The sequence below is a fragment of the Schistocerca piceifrons genome, chromosome 5, assembly GCF_021461385.2.
Source record: "Schistocerca piceifrons isolate TAMUIC-IGC-003096 chromosome 5, iqSchPice1.1, whole genome shotgun sequence".
Lineage (NCBI taxonomy): Eukaryota > Metazoa > Arthropoda > Insecta > Orthoptera > Acrididae > Schistocerca > Schistocerca piceifrons.
This window is the reverse complement of record NC_060142.1, coordinates 201,955,310-201,975,082: the sequence shown is the minus strand read 5'-3', so window position 1 is coordinate 201,975,082 and position 19,773 is coordinate 201,955,310. Positions and strand designations below refer to the sequence as shown.

The window sequence follows — 19,773 nt, the reverse complement described above, 5'->3', positions numbered from 1 at the left end:
ATTATGTTTGAATGCATCACAGCAGTTTCTAGCATTCATCATTGCTTTATAGGAAAGTAAATAGAGACTACAGGATACACACAGAGATATTAGTCAGCACTTATAAATCAAAAACATTTTCAAATGACAGTTATAATTACCCATCCGATGCTTCAGCTGTTATTCCTGCTATGTAAATATGTGGCACACTAAATTCACATTTTACTCTGCTTAGTTTTAAAGTTCCAGCAAGATTTTTCATGGCCATTAAAACATTGCAGAGTTGCTCTCTTCTTTGCAAATGAAGTTCCAACTTTGGTTTCCAAATTTTCAACAAATTCATTTCCTTCAAAAGTTCAGTTTGAACAATGTTTGGTCCCTCTATCTGAACAGCAGACAGTAACAAGCAAAAACGTGAATTATGCCGAATTCGCTGTTTCCCTGTGAATAATGTGAAGCTGGTTATGAATACAAATACTATGTTAAGAAAATCCACTGAAATTACATGCAAAGATGAGGACAGCTGCTACACAAAAAATTGGTAACGTCTGCAAAATTTCCAAACAGACCACTACTGTTTGTGGAAACTGCAAACTAAGGACAAGGCATATCATTACAATGAAATTTACTGCACAGTTTAGAGACATGACAGAACACCAGTGGTTAGAACAAACCAAAACACTTGGCATTTGTCCGCTGCATCGCTCAACAATGCAGTCTGTCCAACTGTGTTCACCACTGTTGCGTCTAACACATACATTGTCATCACTGAGGGACAAGTTGAGGTGGGACTTTTATGAAAACATTACAGTTTGTCATTCCCAAATGCCAGTGATGGTGCGTGCCATGCGTACGCAACCCCCCCCCCCCCCCCCAAACACAAACACACAAACACACAAACACACACACACACACACACACACACACACACACACACACACCGCAGTCTGAGGTGCTGGTGGCTTCTGGTCAACGGAAGTCAATGCAATGGCAAGCATGCCACCAGTCCAGCCCTCAGCAGGCAATGCCGAATCATCTGTGCGGACATGTCCATACTATTGGTAGTGCTCTGACAGTGAGCCAACACTATATGTGAAGCACTGTTCTGTCATTTACAGTCATGTGGCCTAGTTGGCAGTTATCCCATGCTCTGGTCACACTGTGTGATCCAGTACTTGCTCGTCGCAGTGTATGACCCTCTTCTATCCACTGGTTATACATACATATTACTGCCATAGTGTGCCCAGTACATGTGGCAACATCACAGTATGATAAAACTGTTTCTCAGAAACAAATCATTCTGCTCTGTTCATACTAACTCACATGCAGATATTGTGCCCTTTGATGTCAACAAGGCAGATCGGCACACGCTTGCATGTTTCCACTTCAGCTGACTGCTCTGCACCAACTGAATGTGGCATAGCACCAACCTGTCTGTTCTCTCAAAAGAAGGTGTTTCTGGGCCCATGTGCAAGCCATTTCTCTGCATTCTTAACGACGTATTTTAGTTCCATTGTTCTCCACAAACTTCTATTTTGGAGTGATTCAGACCACTCATTCTAAGCATTGCAATGTTCATAAATTGGAATGTAGCCTTCAACAGGACATATACTGTGACAGTATACAAAACATGAATTTAGCAACTGACTAATGGAAATCATGCAAAAAGTTAAATACAGCACAGCATTCCAACACAAAGTTTTCAGATACACTATGAACTAGTGGTAATATGATTACCTCAATATTACACACAAGTGGTCTTGTTAATAATGTAGAAGTTTATAAGTATACAATAGATTTCTGAGCAGTGAATGCGCTCCATTAGTGATTAATGTATTTCAATAGTAAGTAAATGCAATGGGAGTAGAGGGCACAAGAGTGGCAGCTAAGCCCCATTGATGGTTTTGTGGTATGATTGCCCTCCATCACCCCATCCTTGAAGAAGATTTCGAGCATCACACCAATGGACTTGTTACGGAAAGTTGATGAAACAGCTGGGAATCAAGTGCTGAATTAGCCAAGTCTGACCAGAATGTTTCTTCTGGAATGTTGTACAATGTTCCAGAAGATTCAAGAAATTTTGCAGAATCTATCACTGTTCTGTTTTGCTGGTGATACAATCCAGCTCAACAGGGCATATATAGGCGAAGGTGAGGCACGTGCATAAACTTACTTTTGCAAATCAGTTAAATAGGATCAAGGAAAAGTGAAAGTCATAAAAAGTGAAATAAATTTAAGGCAAAGTGATTAGCTTAAGGTAGTGAACAATGACTTAGTGGAATTCTGGCATGTTAAGTAATATTAACAGAGTGGGATCATTGTTACCATTATCAAACATTGTTGAACAGTTCAGTGAATTTAAGAGTATTTAGTATTTTTGAGCGTTCAAGAGTATTTTTGAGTGTAACACTATTAAATATTTACCTTTCTTTTTTTTAAAAAAAAGTTAATTTTTACTACATTTTCAAGTTATCTTTAATATCTTCAGAAACCCAATGAAAATGAAGGCCAAGTACAGTAGTTTTTTTTATTTTTTTCAGCTAGTTCAAAATAAATGGATAGGAAACAGTTGTTATTGGAATAAATTTCCATTATCAATAGCTGACAATAATTTCATTACATAACAAAATTACAAAAAAGATAACTGCATGGAGTCTGCCAATAATCTTGGTACAATGTGAACAGAACTACCTGCTGTTCTTCATCACTCTTTGAGACAGTTATTTTGTAGTAGTTTACTATACAACAACAACAACACATATTTTATCAGCACACTGTCTTTTATAATTTTCATTCACACAGAAGAGATGTGTTTAGCTTGCTTATAGGGTCATTTTACCTGAAATGTAATGCAGTTTCCGGTGGTTTTATTGAGTAACAGCAAAGGTGTTACAAGTTTCCTGACATACGGTGTCAGTAATCTTCTGCATATTATTATGTTAGGACATATGGTATGTTACAATCTACATCTACAGCCATACTCTGAAAAACCACTGTGAAGTGCATGGCAGGGGTACTTCCTATGGATTACATAGGGAATAGAGGAAGAATGATTTCAAATGGCTCTGTTTGTACCATAATTAGCCTGATCTTGTCTCCATGGTCAAAGGAACAATTTGTAGGGGGCTACAGGAAATTTCTAAATTTCTCACTTAACTGAGGTTTGTGGAATTTTGTTAGTAGGCTTTTGCAAGGAAGTTTGCGACTATCTTTCAGTTTCTGCCAGTTCAGTTTTTCAGCATTTCCACAACCCTCCCCCATGAGTCAAATTGACTTATCACCATTTGTGCTTCCCTTCTTTGTTACTCCTATATAACATGTGCCTCACACACTTGACCAATACCGAGCGAGGTGGCACAGTTGTTAGCACACTGGACTTGCATTTGGGAGGACGATGGTTCAATCCCGCATCCAGCCATCCTGATTTAGGTTTTCCATGATTTCCCTAAATCTGCTTCAGGCAAATGCCGAGATGGTTCCTTTGAAAGGGCACAGCCGACTTCCTTCCCTAATCTGATGAGACCAATGGCCTCGTAGTTTGGTCTCATCCCCCAAATCAACCCCAACTTGACCAATATTGTAGGAATGGTTACACTGATTTTTGTTAGCAGTTGTCTTTGTGGAATTATAGCATTTTCTCAGGATCCTACCAAATGTGCTAAGGGCTACCACCTATCAAGCCTATGTGATCTTTCCACTTGAAATCCTCGCAAATAGTTACATCCAATTATTTGTGTGAGTTGACTGATTCCAATTGTGACTCACTGATACTGTAGTCACAGTGTTTCTGAATTTTGTGTAGTGCACAATTCCACATTTCTAAACATTTAAGACAGGTTGCCAATCTTTGTCCCACTTTGAAATCTTGTCAACATCTGATAGAATATTTGTGCAGCTTTTCTGCAACAGTACTTCATTATAAATAACTGCACCATCTGCGGAAAGTCTGAGGTCACTATTAATATTGCCTACCAGGCCATTAATACATAACATGAACAGCAAGGCTCCCATCATGTTTCCCTGGGACTTCCTTGAAGTCATGTGTACATATGTCAGTGACTCTCCATTGAAGATAACATGCTGCGACCTTCCCGCCCATAAATTCTCAATTATTCAGACACAAATTTCATTTGATATCCCAACTGATCATACATTTGTTCATAAGCATTGGAATGGTATCAAGTCAAATGCCCTTCAGAAGTCAAAAAATACTGCTTCTATATACCATATTTCATGACTTTCAGTATGTCATGTGAGAACATTATATGTTGGGTTTTGCTGACTGATAATTTCGGAATGCATGCTGCCTGGCATGGATGGAGTCATTCATTGCGAGACACCATCTTAGATTGGAAATCAGAATATATTCTAAAATTTAAGAACACCTCATTTGTTCCATATCAAACAATGATTAGTCGAAGTCACACAATCTGGACCACTAAGCTTGGATTTCTGCCATTTTATCAATCATTAACATTGGTGACCACATATCTGCCATTGAGGATGGGAATTTGAAATGGAGCCTGGTATGGCATTTCTGAGCACACTTCCTGATGATGGACTGAATAGTACTGAAGAATTGAAGAATTCATTACAAAGTGATAGATGAATTATGTCATTTTACAACACTGACCAAGAGGAATGAGCTGATGAATTCTTGGCTACTGTGCAGCTGAAAAACAATGCTGCATTTCATGTTCATTATTACCATTTACTGTCAGCTTCAGGAAGCCAGTCTACAAGGAAGAAAAAATGTCTGCAATAAAGCTCCTTCACAAACATCAACTGTTCTGCTGTCAGTATCAGTTGTAATAACATATATGTAACATATTCCAATGAGTCAGTATTTTCATCAGTCAGGAAGGGGGGAGGGGAGGGGGGGAACACACACGGACACACAGTGTTACCTGCAACACTTTCACGAACAAAGAGTAACCAAATCAAATAAAAACCCAAGTTTCTAACAAGTGTACGACCTGATGCGGAATAAGCAGCACAGCTGCCTGATTGTACAAGGACTGAACCAAAATGAATAAAAAAGTGGTTCAACTCCTTTATTAGATAGTGGAGAGCATTCAAATTATTGCCCAACATGATTTCCATCAAAAGCACAGTTACTGAACCCAATTCTTAAATCGTCTAAACAGGCAAGTGTACATTATCACACACACTTCTTCATGGTCATTTAAGCCTCATTTTTCTATGCCATTGATAAGGCCAATAGACTAGCACAATTTGCTCATCACTAGATTTGTTACCAAAAAGGTGTGTGGTCTCACTTTGTCATGGTTGGTTTGGATTGCTTTCAGATCATTCCACAGTCTCTTACTTCCTTCTTGTTAATGGGTTCTCTAAGCTTCTAGGTACAATCACTATGGCTTTCTAAGCTGATCACTGGGTCTTAACTTTAAAATTCACAGAAGAAGATGTGACACAATTTCATGGGCTAGTACTCTGTTCCAGATCACAAAGACATGAGCACATTTCAACTCTGTCACTCGATAGGAAAATAAAATGTTTGCAGTGGCTTCAGATGCTTCAAGCCAGTTAAATCAAACTTCAGCCTTCCCTTCTTTCGAAGTAGGTGATGACTGCTAAACTATCTACTTTGCACAGACTTTGCTGAATAAATAGCAACCTTCCTTTGCCAAGAGCTCAACAACAAAATGTTGCATCTACTTGAAATTTATTATTCACCAAAGAGAAAGAAATGGGAAAACATATTCTGAAGCACGCTCTGTCACACACTTCAGCGTGCTTTCCAAAGCATGGACATTGGAAAGTTGAAACTCCTTGAACATGGTAGCAACTATAAAACACACGGTTTAAAGATGATGCACTTGAGTTAAACAACTATTTCAGTCATCATCTCCATATCACTGAATGTGACAGTGTCTTCTTAATAATTCTCCTCCACCATTCCAATGCAAATAACACGCAAAGAATGCTAGGAAGAATGGTGACAATTGATTATGCTGAGCACTCTTTAGTACTGCTTAAGGTTGTTTATTATACTCAACCTTTCTCTCAGCTCACCCAAACCCATTCACACTGCACACTAGGAATGTAATGATACACACTCCAACATACACCTCCAAAAGTAGATCTATTGATGAGAAAGACAAGATCCTGAAAGTAAATCATCCCTGGTGATTCTCAGTAGTGATCTGTATACTGTTCAGCAAAATGGCTTAGGATGCAAACACAGACATTATTGGAGACACTGTGGAAGAAAGTTTGTGGATGCTCCATTAATTTGTTAATATATCAATCCCATACACCTAAGGGCAGCTCAGAAAATGTCCTGTGCTGTTGTTGGGTATGGAATGTTATTTTAAAATCAAGGGGTGAAGGTCCAAGGATTTTAAAATATGGACTGTCAGGAAATTGCCTTTTTAATTGCAAAGAGAGGGTTTAGAAAGTTGTTAAGCAACAAAGAAAAGCAGTGGAGCCAAAAATTCTCAAATCATGTCAACAATGGAAAATTCATCTACACATCACTGCACATTTGTAATTGCAGAAAGGAGTTTATTACATCTACATCTGTACTCGGCAAACCACTGTGGAAAAAGGTAGATCCCATAGTACCATTTATTAGGGCTTTTACCTTCCATTTATATAAGGACCATAGGGTGAATGATTGTTTCAGTGCTTCCATTTGTGTCATAATTAACATAATATTGTCCTAACAATACCCATGGGAGCAATATGTGAGGGTTGTAGTACAGTAGATACCTAAAGTCATCATTTAAAGCCAGTTCTTGAAACTTTGTTAGTAGACTTTCTTGGGATAGTTTCCATCTATCTTCAAGAGTTTCCCAGTTCAGTTCTTTCACCATCTATGCGATACACTCCCACAGGTCAAACAAACCTGTGATCATTTATACTGGCCTTCTCTCTATATGTTCAATATTGCCTGTTAGTCCTATTTGGTATGGGTTCCACACACTTGAGCAATATTCTAAGATGCGTCACACGAGTGCATCTGTCTTTGGGCAGGCTCTAGGGTTCCACAGTAATGTGGATTCCAATTAATGTTTTCACAACCTTGCAAAGTTGAAATATGAGGAACATGCTATACAATCAAAATCACTTACTTTTCCTGAAAACCCAAGTATGTGTTATTTAGTAGTTAATTTCTTGAACATTCATTCGCCTTCCTACCCCAAAGAAAACATTACAGTAACAGCTTTCAATGACAAAAAGAGGCTGTAAATTTTTTGGTTAAATGAAGGAGGGTGAAAATGATTTCAGTTAAGCAGTGTGTAATGCCTGCAAAATCTGAATGTGAATTGTATAAATGAAATAAAGATTTATACAATGTATGAAATATGCACCAACACAAAATTTGCGAAAGATTGAAAGAAAAACTGTCCTAAGGATTTAGAACTGCTCTTGACAGCCAAAGCTCTGAGGGAGATCTATGAGACTGGGCACTCTGAATGGCAAGTGAGATGAAAATTACAGTCTTCCAGGCTTATTTAACCTAGTTAAAGAAATCCAAGAAATTGTACAAAAAAGGAGGTCACAAAATTACAAAGTTTACTTGAAGTAAATGTGTAGAGCAGATGTCGTTAATGGTAATACAACAGATACATTCATAGTGTTGTAAGGCGAAGCTTCTGTTATCCACTAAAATGCTGTAAGTCAATTAGTCACTTTTGTGCAAGAACTGTGTGCAAACTGCACTTTATCATCTCGGGTGAAAAAAGACAGACTTTGCAGTTGATGAATGCTGTGATACATTCTTATGCAACAATGCCAGTTATATGTACAGTGTATTACTGTGTACACAGCTCTATATTTGTCTTCAGGCACCTCAAAGCAAATTAGATCTTGTAATCCAGGTGTAGTAAAATTGGGAAAAATGGGAGAGAATAAGTTTCAATATTACATCCAAAACTACTTCTTAGCAGTTGCAGCAAATAATTCATCACTTTTGATGGAATCTTCACCTGAGCGTAACAATATCTCTGTCTTCAGGATGACAACAGAAAGCCTATTAATATAATCTCGATTTCACCCAGACCTAGTAGTGTGATTTAACCTCTCAATATAGAATTTTTTTATAATGGAAAACATTTTTTGAAAACTGTTGGACAACACACTTTCCAACAGCTCTTTCTAATTTCATATTTATCAATGGAACAGTATTGTTAACCTTCAGACATTTCTGCTTTGTCAGTTTGCATCACCACATTTTATGAATTTGATCAAGTATGCCCGGTATGCAGAACAATAGTCACTATCAATTCTTCCTCCACCACAATTTTGTCTAAATAAAACTAGTAATTACTGTGAAGTGCCTGAATGCATTACTTTTTCTTTTACTGAATGTCTCTGGTGTAAGGGAAATAACTGCTTTCATCATCCAATAGACACTTCGCATCTTTGTGATGACTACATGGAATAAACAAAGAACTGTTTCATTGTCAGTAAAATACACATTACTTAAAAACTGTGATAAGACATAATAACTGTGCTACAAGATTTATAATAAAACACTTCACGCCAACAAATTAAAATCACTGCTGACGTAAGTCATCTGTAATGTCACATCATTTACTGCTTTGACTTTCTTTGCTCTGCTAGTCACTTGTGTAACAATTACATCATCTGCAACAGTTTAGCTTTCGATATGAACTGCAAGCTATTCAAAAATGAATGATTTGAGGTATTTTTGGTATGGTGTAAGTGTTTAGAAACCATGTGTGTGCACTTTAGACTTCGTGTTATGCAGCATTGTGTTCTCTTACCATGGTGGCAGCTGCTTATTTGCGGATTCTCACACTAGGCAGGAAGGGCTGTACAAACCACGGTTATAAGTTGTTCTTTGTATTTAACATTTTTGTTGTGAATCTTAGCAGCTAAAATTTTGACAGTGCATTTCTTTCAGTGTATTCTTCCTGTGTTGGAAATTTCAGGGTACGTCTCGACATGTCGGACTGGACCATTCCCTTGAGTCAAATACTACTTGGATATTGAGAAATACTGCATCAACCTGACTGCCTCGATCCATGCCTTTCAGGATGTCACAGGAGAAAAGTGCAAGTTGGGTTTCATACGATCTATGTTTTCGAAATCCGTGCTAACTGGCATAGATAAGGTCTTTCTGCTTGATTTACCTCATTAGGTGTGAGCTCAGAATATGTTCTTAGATTCTAAAACAAATGGATGACAAAGATATTGGATGGTACTTTTGTTGATAACTTCTGCTACCCTTCTTATAGACAGGTATGGCCTGTGCTTTCCTGCAACTACTGGGCTCAGATTTTTGTTCGACAGCTCTGCAACAGATCAAAGTTAATTGAGGAGCTAACTCGGCTGCAAATTGAGTTTAGAATCTGATAGGTATTCCATCAGCTCCTGAGGCTTTGTTCAGTTTTAATGATTCCAGCTGTTTCTTGATGCCACTGACTCTAATATCTATTTCTCTCATCTTCTTAGTACTTTGTATTATACCTATTATGCACTAGTCTTTGTTTCTTTAAAAGTCTTCAGAGTAATTGTATATTAAGGAGGATCTTTTCCATAATGAACTGTTCTACTGGGTACATTCTATCCACTTGAGTCCTAGTTTCACTACATGCTTCTGTCCTGAAAGTTTCAAGTTCCTCATTGAGATATGACCCTTGTTTGGTTAATTTACTGAACATACAAATCTTCCTACTTGTTTTAGTGACCTTGTGTAGTTTGGTATTCATTGATACTAAAACTGCCTCATGATTAGTGATAAAAGTTTCAATGCAGACATTCTCAAAGAGGTCAGGTCTGTTTGTTGCCATTAGATCTATACACTTTCATCGTCAGTGGCATCCTGAACTACCTGTTTTCAGTGGCATCCTGAACTACCTGTTTTCAGAGAAAGCATTTAGCAATGTTTCATAGCATGTCTTGTCATACCCACCACGAACAAAACTGTAATTATCTCAATTGATTGTTGGATGACTCAAGTCTCCTCCAATGATTACAGTACAATTAGGGAACTTAATGCATCAATGCCAGTATGCTTGCTAGACTTCAACCTGTCTTGTCTAAAGCTTACATGGTCCCAATGAGAGCCTATTTGTGACACTGAAACCTCTCAGTCCATGATCAAAACAGATCCACTTTACATTTGAACATGTACAGTAGCCACAGCCTTCAAGAGCCTATTTCCAAAAGTCAGAGGGTGATTCTACATTTTAGAGCAACAACTGTTTTACTTTGCTGATAAACTGCACAGTGGGACTCCTCGAACAGGTAATAAAATGTCTCTTAAAGTGGATCCGGAAAGCCATGAGACAACACTCTGGTTAAAATAATTCCCAATATGCATCTCTCAACTGCTCCCTTAGGGTTTTTCACATTAAAAGGCCATTTCTCACTGCCACAACTCTAACCTGGTTTACACACTAATTGCAAAATTTATATTCCGGGCACAGGTGTGAACGTTCTCGGAGCATTCTGAGAACACTTTTTGTGTTATGCAATCGCCTTACACAGCTCCCATTTCAGTTTTGAATTTTTCACTATCCTGGTGAAACTGAATTTATGGTGTAGCATTGAGACATTTACACTGATAGAAATGGAAAGTGTTCCACCACGAAGCACTAGTCCAACATTTATCAAACTTTGGGAAGATGTTCATCACTTGACAGGTACTACACCACTGAACTTTTGTTCTGTTCAACTCTGATGTCCACCATCATGAACATCAGTTTGAAGTGCGACTCCTAAGGACACAAATACACTCTTGTATTTGGTATGGCATGGAAGCCAACAGCCTCTGAATGTCATCTCGAGGAATTTCTTGCAATGCCTGAAACACTTTCTTTTTCATGTATGAAGACTGCTGAAAGCATGAATGCACAACTCTCCCCATCAAATTCCAGATATGATTTATGGATTAGAAGTCAGGCAACTGGGCATGTAGGAAAAGATACACTCTTCAAGGAGTTTGAGGTGTGAACTTCAGTGGGCAGTCTTCATTATCCCGAAGGAATAAGCCACATGGTATGCTCCACCACAAAAGGTGTGACAAGGAGTTTTACCAGTACGGCCACATAGGGGCGAGCATTCGGCCTCCATTCAACAGTTACCAAATCAGTCCTGTTGTCATATGCTATAGCTCTTCAAACCATGATTCCAGGAGGAGAAACAAAGATGTTGAAAATCACTGCTCTTTGTAATCTTTCACCTAGTTTTCTATGGACATGTTGGTGTCTACCTGACCGCCACAACCACGAGTGAGACTCATCGCTGAGCAGCACAGAACGCCACTCTGTGTCCCACTTGAGTTGCTCTACAGCATGCAAGTTTCTGTTCTCTATTGTTTGGTATCCACAGTAAATGAAACATAGTACTTCAAGACGTCTAGCCAGTTTCCACTAATTTGTCACCAAAGGCTTGTGGTGAAACTGCCTGTTATCTCTGTTGGATCTCAACTGCTCTCATCCATTTGTCACAAATAGTTGAACATTCTTATCATCTTCTCATGGTGGTGGAGAAGTTTACTGTTTATAACATCCCGTCAACAACAAACGTGTTAGAGACAGAGTACAAGCTACGATTAAGGAAGGAATGAGAAGGAAAGTGGCTGTGCTCTATCTTCCCGACTGAGAGACCACAGGTCAGTCAAGTGTGGCCAATGCAGTCGACAGAGGACTGTGGTCTCCGTAACTGGCCTCAGTTTGTTTGGGGAGATAAGGACAGACCAATCTGAGTTCCAGACTTCCATCAGTTAATGGCACATAAATGACTAAAGGTTCGATTCCAGGACCCCCATTTCCAGAATTGGCATCCTGGTGGCATCCAGTCAGCTCGTTCATTTCCCAAAATCCCAACATGACCGGGGGCCAAATGAAAACAACTGGCTGCCCAGCTTGACGGAGGTTGGAGACAAGAAACTGGATAGCTGTAACCTGAGAGTAACACTGGTCTAAAGCCTGAAGGCTGATAAGGGAGTCACAACAGATTACGATACTCTTGGCGGTGCAAGAACGAACAAGTTAAGGACTAATTTAATGGCCATCAGTTCAGCAGAAGACGCTAAAGTTATTTGGCAGTGTGTTGAGTTCACTGCTCCGTGTACATAAAGCCTGTTTCCCCATTAGCTGTTGAAGCATTGGTGAGTACCACTCCTGAAACCAGACACTTCTCAATGACAGCCAAGAACAGACAGTGAAAAATCTTTTGGACCGAAGGAGACTTTTAGGAAAATCCAAGGTCAGGGCACAAGCCATGGGGGCAGATGCAATGTCTCCCTGACCAGTAGCAACAGTAGAGGAAGTTGCAGTTCCAAACAGGGACACTAGAGGTGTGCAGCAATTGTAAACCAAGTTCTGGGTTGTTGCTGTGGGAGATGGAGCTCCCTTCCAGGGGAAAGGACAGGGTAGTACGGATGTTCAGGGAAGCTATGAATGTATACAGCATAATTCAGCATCTGTTGTTGGCACCTGATAGGCAATGGAGGGACTACAACCTCGACTAGTATACTGTTTACAGGGCTAGTTCAGAAGGCTCCTGTCACAAGTCGGACCCCATAATGATGAACGGGGTCGACTATCCACAATGCTGAGGTAATGCTGAACCACATGCAAGACTTCCATAGTCAAGATGGGACTGAATCAAGTCTTTGTAGAGCCGCAAAAGAATAGAACAATCTCCACCTCAGCTAGTGTTACTGAGGCAATGAAGTATACTGATGTGCCGCCAGCACTTTCACTCAAGTTGACGAAGGTGGGGAAGACATGTCAGGTGGGAGTTGAAGGCTAGTCCCAAAAAGTGGTGTTCTCAACTAAAAGAATGATGATAATGATAATGATGAGTTGGGTTGAGGGGGCACTCGACATCATGGTCATCAGCACCCTGACGAAAAACCAATAGGAAATCTCATGAGTGGGGACGAAGGCTGTCCCCACATGCAGAGCAGTTTATAACGTACTAAAGTCTGCCGCCCTACCCCACCAGTTTAGGGATGAGGCCTGACAGTTCACAAAATTTCACCACTCTGTTAACACTGGTATCGGTATCTGCGAGGACAGTGGGCAGATCTCCAGCGAGACCAAGGGCTGCCCTATTATCAGTATACAGGACACATGTAGCCACAATATGCTGAACTGAAAGCGGCACACCACAAACTTCACAGAAAGGTGGATCCTCCCCCCCGGAGAAGGAAGCTATATGTGAAAGGGATATGCCTATATGCCTGATGCGCAGTCTGGTAAGCAAAACCTCCATCCAGCAGCGAGGCTGACACGAAGTCCGCCAAGCTTTTGTGGTCGGTTTGAGTGACCGCAGTTTGTTGTCTGACACCTGCAACCATTCAGTCTCCCACTGACGCATGATGCATCTGCAAGAAAATGAGATAATGGCATGCAACGGGATGGGACATTGATGAACAGCACCATCCCAACATGCTTCCTTGGCAGCTTTATCAGTCATGTCGCGTTACCCTGTATCCCAACATGGCCAGGTACCCATCAAAATATCACCTCCTTGCCACAGTGTTGGAGCCGCTGTAAGCAGTCATGGATGAGCTGAATCAGCGGGTCTACCGGATACATTTGGTGAAGCGCTTGCAGTGCACTAAGAGAGTCTTAACAGACAAGAAAACTCGTACGGTGATGTCTGTGAACCCTCTCCAGTGCCATTAAAATGCCATATAACTCCGCATAACAACTTGTAAATTGTTCTGGAGGACACACTTTAAAAACTCTATCAGGGAAAACCACAGAACAACCGAGAGCATTCCCCTGCTGGGATCCATCTGTATAAATAACGATAAAACGATGGTACATACTTAAAATAGATGAAAACAAAGTTGTAAAAACCATAACTGGAGTACAATTTTTTGGGTACTGCGCCAAGCTTAAAATCACTTTGGGCCTCCGAAGACACCAAGGCGGCAGTGCGTTCCACCCCTGGGTGTGTATTTCCATGTCTGAGAGCTCCAGATCCTTGAGGCAGGCCGTAACACATATACCAAATGGCTGGGTCACGTGGGGCCGATTCCTGAATAGTCGTTCGAAGGCGGGTTGGATCACTGAACTAAATGCCAACGACTGAGGTAACGCTGAGATTTTCAGCACCTGTCGAGCCAAAAGGATATGTCGCCAAATCCAGAGTGGTGGTTCACCAGTTTCTGCACACAGACTCTGAACTGGGCTGGTCCGAAAGGCTCCAGTCGATATCCAAATGCCCGCATGGTGGACAGCATCTAACATTCTGAGGTAGGAAGAACAGGCCGATCCATAGACCATGCTGCAACAGTGGAAGAACGGGCCGATCCATAGACCATGCTGCAACAGTGGAAGAACGGGCCGATCCATAGACCATGCTGCAACAGTGGAAGAACGGGCCGATCCATAGACCATGCTGCCACAGTCTAAGCGTGATAGAACAAATCCCCTATAAAACTGTAGGAGGTGGGACCTGTCAGCTGCCCATGTTTTACCACCAAGGCATTTCAAAATGTTTAACAACTGGAAGCCCTTTGTTCTTAGGTCTTTCAGGTGTGGGAGCCATGTTAATTTCGAGTCAAATAATAAACACAAAAAGTGCACTGTGTCTTGAAAAAGTAAAATATGGTCCCCCATTGTAAGCTCTGGTTGGTTAAAACTCCAACAAGCACGATTAAAATTAACACACGCAGTCTTCTCAGGTGAGAACTGAAAACCAGTTGTCTGGGCCCAGGTTTCCTGCCTCCTAATGGTCAGGTGTAGCTGCCTCGTCATTGTCGTTGTAAAATCAGAGGAAGAGTAGAAGATTGCAAAGTCATCCACAAACAAAGAGCATTTGACAGGGCTCCTGACTGCAGAGGAAATGCCATTGATAGCGATGGCAAACAATATAACATGAGGACACTGCCCTGGAGCACACCATTCTCCTGAACATAGCAATCAGATATGGCATTGCCAATGTGATAACAAAAACGCCTGTCCTCGACAAAGGATTGGATCAGAAGCGGCAGGCGTCCAAGTAGTTCCCATTCATGAAGTTGGCGAAGGATGTTGTACCTCCAAGTAGTGTCATATGCTTTTTCGAGGTCAAAAAACACACAAACTAAATGGTTTCGGTGTAAGAAGGGCTCCTGTATCATCGTCGCCAGTAGAATTAAGTTGTCAAGAGTGGAATGGTAGTGCCTGAAACCACACTGGGAGCGGTTCAGTTAATCTTGGGATATGAGCAGCCAGACGAAGAAGTGGTTGACCATGCGTTCAAGAGTCTTACCTATACAACTAGAAAGGACGACACTCCGATAACTGTTAGGGGCGCTCGGGTCCTCACCTGGTTTCCAGAATGGAATTAAGATTGCCTCCTTCCAAGTCATGGGGTACTGTCCATCAAACCAAATCTGATTGAAACAAGAGAGGAGCTGACCTTTTGCTTCAGAGCACAAATGACAAAGCATGGTATAATGGATCTCACCAGGACCCGGAGCAGTGTCTTTGGCTGCAGATAAAGCTGGTTCCAGTTCCCACATGGAGACTTCTTCATTACGCGAGAAAAAATTGAGCTGCCTCATCTCTGCAGTCCGACGGAATACCTGAACAGCAGGAGCTTGTCTGGATGACTTAGTAACAGTAAAGAAGTGTTCAGCTAAAACATGAGCCATCTCTTCTGGCATGTCTACCAAGACCCCATTTTTTGACAAGGCCGTAAGGGGATGTGGACTACCCTTGCCTGAAATCTGTCTTATTGATTCCCAAACGTGCACAGCGGAAGTGGACCAATTAATGGAAGTCGTGAATTCACTCCAGGAAGCCTTCTTCCGCTCTTTGATCACTCGCCTTGCATGTGCTTGTCTGTAGTTGGACACCGTTTGAAGTTCCGAAGAGCTGTCCATCTGGCCCTGATTGCCAATCGACAGTCGTCATTCCACCATGGTACAGGCCATTGTCCGAGGTGGTTACTAGACCTGGGGATGGACTCTGTGGCAGCCCTTTGGATCTCATGACTGATATGGGCCACCACCTCTTGTGCACAATCCTTTCGTTCAAAAATAGCCTGTCGACTGTACTGTAACCAATTTTCTCTTTGTATCACCCACCTGCGTGGTCTCCTGCTGGTCAGTCCTAGGCAGCAGATGAACCCACACTGGGAAGTGGTCACTAGAATGTAAATCAGGAGCCACTTCCCACTGAACTGAATCTGTAATAGCTCAGGAACAAAAGCAAAGAGCAACAGCTGAAAAAGACCCTGTAGCTGTGGAAAAGTGAGTCAGCTGACCCACGTTCAGAAGGCAGATATCCTCAGAATGGACAAGTCGCTCGATCAGCCTACCACTGGAGCCAGTAGTAGCCAAGCCCCACAGCACATTGTGGGCATTGAAGTCCCCCACAAGAAGGAATGGGCGCGAAAGTGCCTGGAAGAGGTCTGCCAGTGCGTCCACATCCAAATTGTCATGGGGAGGGGGGCAGGTACAAAGAAACTTCTACAGCAATTGCTTGGATGGTCATGGATAGAGAAACAGCAGAGGAGTGGTATCTGTTATCAAGAAAAATAGCCATTCCATCTTTAGCCCTGCCTACAGCAGTATCGTCTTTCCTGTATATGTGGTAGCTCCGTAATGTAGGTGTCTCTGTGACTTTAAAATGCGTTTCTTGTAAGCAGATGCAGAATGGTTTATCCTGGACTAGCAGCTGCAGTTCTTCCAAATGTGAGCGATATCCATTCAAATTCCACTGCAACACAGAAATCGCTATGGAAGCTTTCTCCCTCATAGGCAGTGATTTACCGGGGAGGTCAGGGGGAACCTTAGCCAGTTCCGCGTTCTCTAGTTCTTCTGATTGGAAGTCCGTATCTTCAAGAGCATAGTCGCCATCAGAAAGGGAGAGCGCTCGTCGATCTGAAGGCTTACCTACCACTTTCTTGGACTTAGAACTACTTTTAGGAGGACGTTTTTCTTTACTGACAGGAGGAGGAGGCTGCCTGGGTTGCTGGGATGGCTTAGGTGGCTTCTGAAGTTGGGGAGTGGTATGTGGCTTAGGTGGTAAGTCTACTGCTGACGGCTTCCGAGCGACATCAGTTGCAAGTGGAGCATTTCCCTCACAGGTACAGCAACAAGTGCATGTGCTCATACTTGAATCTGTGGTCTGAGTTTGTGTGAAGGCATCACACTTAGCTATTGGTGTTTTAAGGGCTGATGCAAAAGAAGTTGCAAAAACTGGTGGTTGCATGGCTTTGTAAGCCTTTTTAGCTTCACCATAGGGTATGTGTGTCTGTACTTTCAACTCCTGAATTTTCTTTTCCTCATTGTAAACCCCACACTTTCTGCTCTACACTGGGTGATCCCCAGAGCAGTTAACACATTTCAGAGGAAGTGTACAAGAAGTCCCTGAATCGTGTGCAGAGTCTCCACAATTGCCACATGTAGCCTTCCCATTACACCCCATACTAGTATGGCCAAATCTTTGACATTTATAGCAGTGCATGGGGTTAGGAACAAACGGGTAAACCTTAAGGCGGATGCCAGCAAGGATTTATTCCAGTAATTCTGGAGTACTAAACATTAGGATAAACGTTGCCGATTTTTCCAATTTGCCATTGACTCTCCTCATATAATTCTGCACCTCTTTGACACCCACATTCTTCCACTCTTCACGTAACTCCGCGGGGTCCATCTCCATTATATCGGAGCAGGAAACCAGGCCCTTACTATAGTTAAGGGTGTTATGCAATTCAGCCTGGACTGGAGAGTCATCTAGAAGCTTAGATATTTGGGTGGAATTAGCAGTTTCCACCAAAGGCGTTCCATTACGTAGTCGTTTGACACTTTTCAGAGACCCAGCTATACCTTCCAATGCCTTGTTAATATAAAAAGGGGATATCTTCTCAAAGCTTCCCCTGCTTCGCTTCATTACAATGAGAGTGTTATGGCACATTAATGCCCTGTTACTATTAGTGGGAGACTACTTTTCGGGAGGACTGACCAACCGAGCTCTCTTTGAGGAGTGGGTGTAGTTGCCTGATGGTACACTCATCCGTCAGGAGTAGTTGTTTCATGAGGCAGTTCCATAAGGATCCCACGAGATGCCAGGGAAACAACCGTCGATCTAGGCAGAGCCCTGCATGCCTGAGCAAGCCGATTCAACTGGGGTGTGGCAGCTGCCCCAGAGATTGCTCGCTAAAGACTGTTTCACCTTGGCGGCCATTCACCTCCTCAGCACGTAGCCCACCTTGAAGTTGAGGTTTTTTTTTATAGAGGTGGGTACCTTCCTCGCAGTCCAGGTGGTGAAGCCAAGACCCCCATTCTCCAAAACGCACAACATCCCACAGCCGCGCCTCACGGTGGTCGTTGAAGTATGACCAGAGCTTAAAGTGACAGATGACTGGTGGCGCTTACCAGTCCCCAGCTCAGGAACCCTGGGGTCGCCAAGCCCGTACTCAGCAAACGAATGCTGAGCTCCTGAGGGGTCAACTAAAAGAAGTAATTGATCATCTATGTAAAGCTCTGGGTGTGAGTGGGCAGTACGATGGCGACAGAAGTGCATGACATGAGTCTTGGCGGCTTAAAACCGAAAGCCATGGATGAGAGCCCATGACTGTTCCTTTCGTATGGCATCCTGTAGGCAATGCTCAGCAACAAACATACTAGAGGATCAATAATAAAAGCAAAAATCATTGGCATATAAGGAGGCTGATACAGCCGCCGCCAGACCATTGATGGCCACCAGAAAGAGGGGGACACTCAGTACAGAGCCCTGCAGGATCCCTCCTCTTAGATATGGGACATACTGAGTGAAGCACCCCCCCCCCCCCCCCTCCCCTCCCCAGAACATACGGTGCGACAGGAAGTTCTTAACAAAAACTGGGAGAGGACCCAGGAGAGTCCACTCATGTAATGTAGTAGAGGTGTGGTGACACTATGTCATGTCATAAGCCTTCTGTAGGTCTAAAAAGACAGCAATGAGGTGCTGATGACATGCAAAGGCCGTCCAGGTGATGGACTCCAGGTGAACCAAATTATCAGCAGTGGAGTGGCCTCTGCAAAAACCACCCTGAGATGCAGCCCAAAGGCCCCGAGACAATTGTTTGCTCACAATGCATTTGAGCGACTTATAGATAATGTTGATAAGGCTGACTGGGTGATAACCATCCATCTTGAGGGCGTTCTTACTTGTTTCAGTACTGGAAATAACGTGCTTTCATGCCAGATATATGGAACTCCCCCTTGTCCCAGATCCGATTAAAGAGGATAAGGAAGTGATGCTGACAATCCACTGAGAGAAGTTTCAGCATTTGGTTGTGGATATGGTCTGACCCTGGCACTGTGTCAGGGCAATGGTTAGGGGATTGGACAGTTCCCACTCGCTAAATGGTGCATTATACAGCTCCAGATGACGGGTAGTAAAAGGTACGCCCATTTGCTCCACTCGCTGTTTTATGAGCAGGGTGGTAGTTCTCAGATGCAGATGCATGAATGTAATCCTCAGCAAAATGTTCAGCGACAGTGTTTGCATCAGTTTAAATGGCACCATATAAGGAAATATTTGGTATATCGGCAAAGGACAGGAAGCCATAGAGGTGTTTCATCTTTGCCCATACCTGGGATGGAGAGGTACATGATCCAATGGTGGAAATATACTGTTCCCAGGATTCTTGCTTTCATCATTTTATGAGGTAGCGGATGTGGGCACTGAGCCGTTTAAAGGCAATGAGGTGCTCCAGTGAAGGGTGCCACTTACTGCATTGCAGATCTCATTTATGATGTTTCATGGTTGCAGTGATCTCTGGGGTCCACTGGGGTACCATCTTCCAATGGGGGGAACCCGAGGAAGAGGGGATGGTTTGGTTGGCCGCCAAAAAAAT

General features: G+C 42.3%; 1 protein-coding gene across 3 annotated transcripts in view; it reads right to left on the bottom strand.

Moving 5' to 3' along the window:
- LOC124798591 overlaps nt 1–19,773 on the bottom strand; it is a 44,758-nt gene that overhangs the window by 12,282 nt on the left and 12,703 nt on the right. For all 3 annotated transcript variants that reach the window (XR_007016959.1, XM_047262057.1, XM_047262056.1), the window contains exon 2: nt 141–420. Coding sequence is in view for 2 of the 3 variants with exons in the window: in XM_047262057.1 (XP_047118013.1) it covers nt 141–420 (280 nt within the window). In the remaining variant the exon portion in view is untranslated. The remainder of the gene's footprint in view (nt 1–140; nt 421–19,773) is intronic.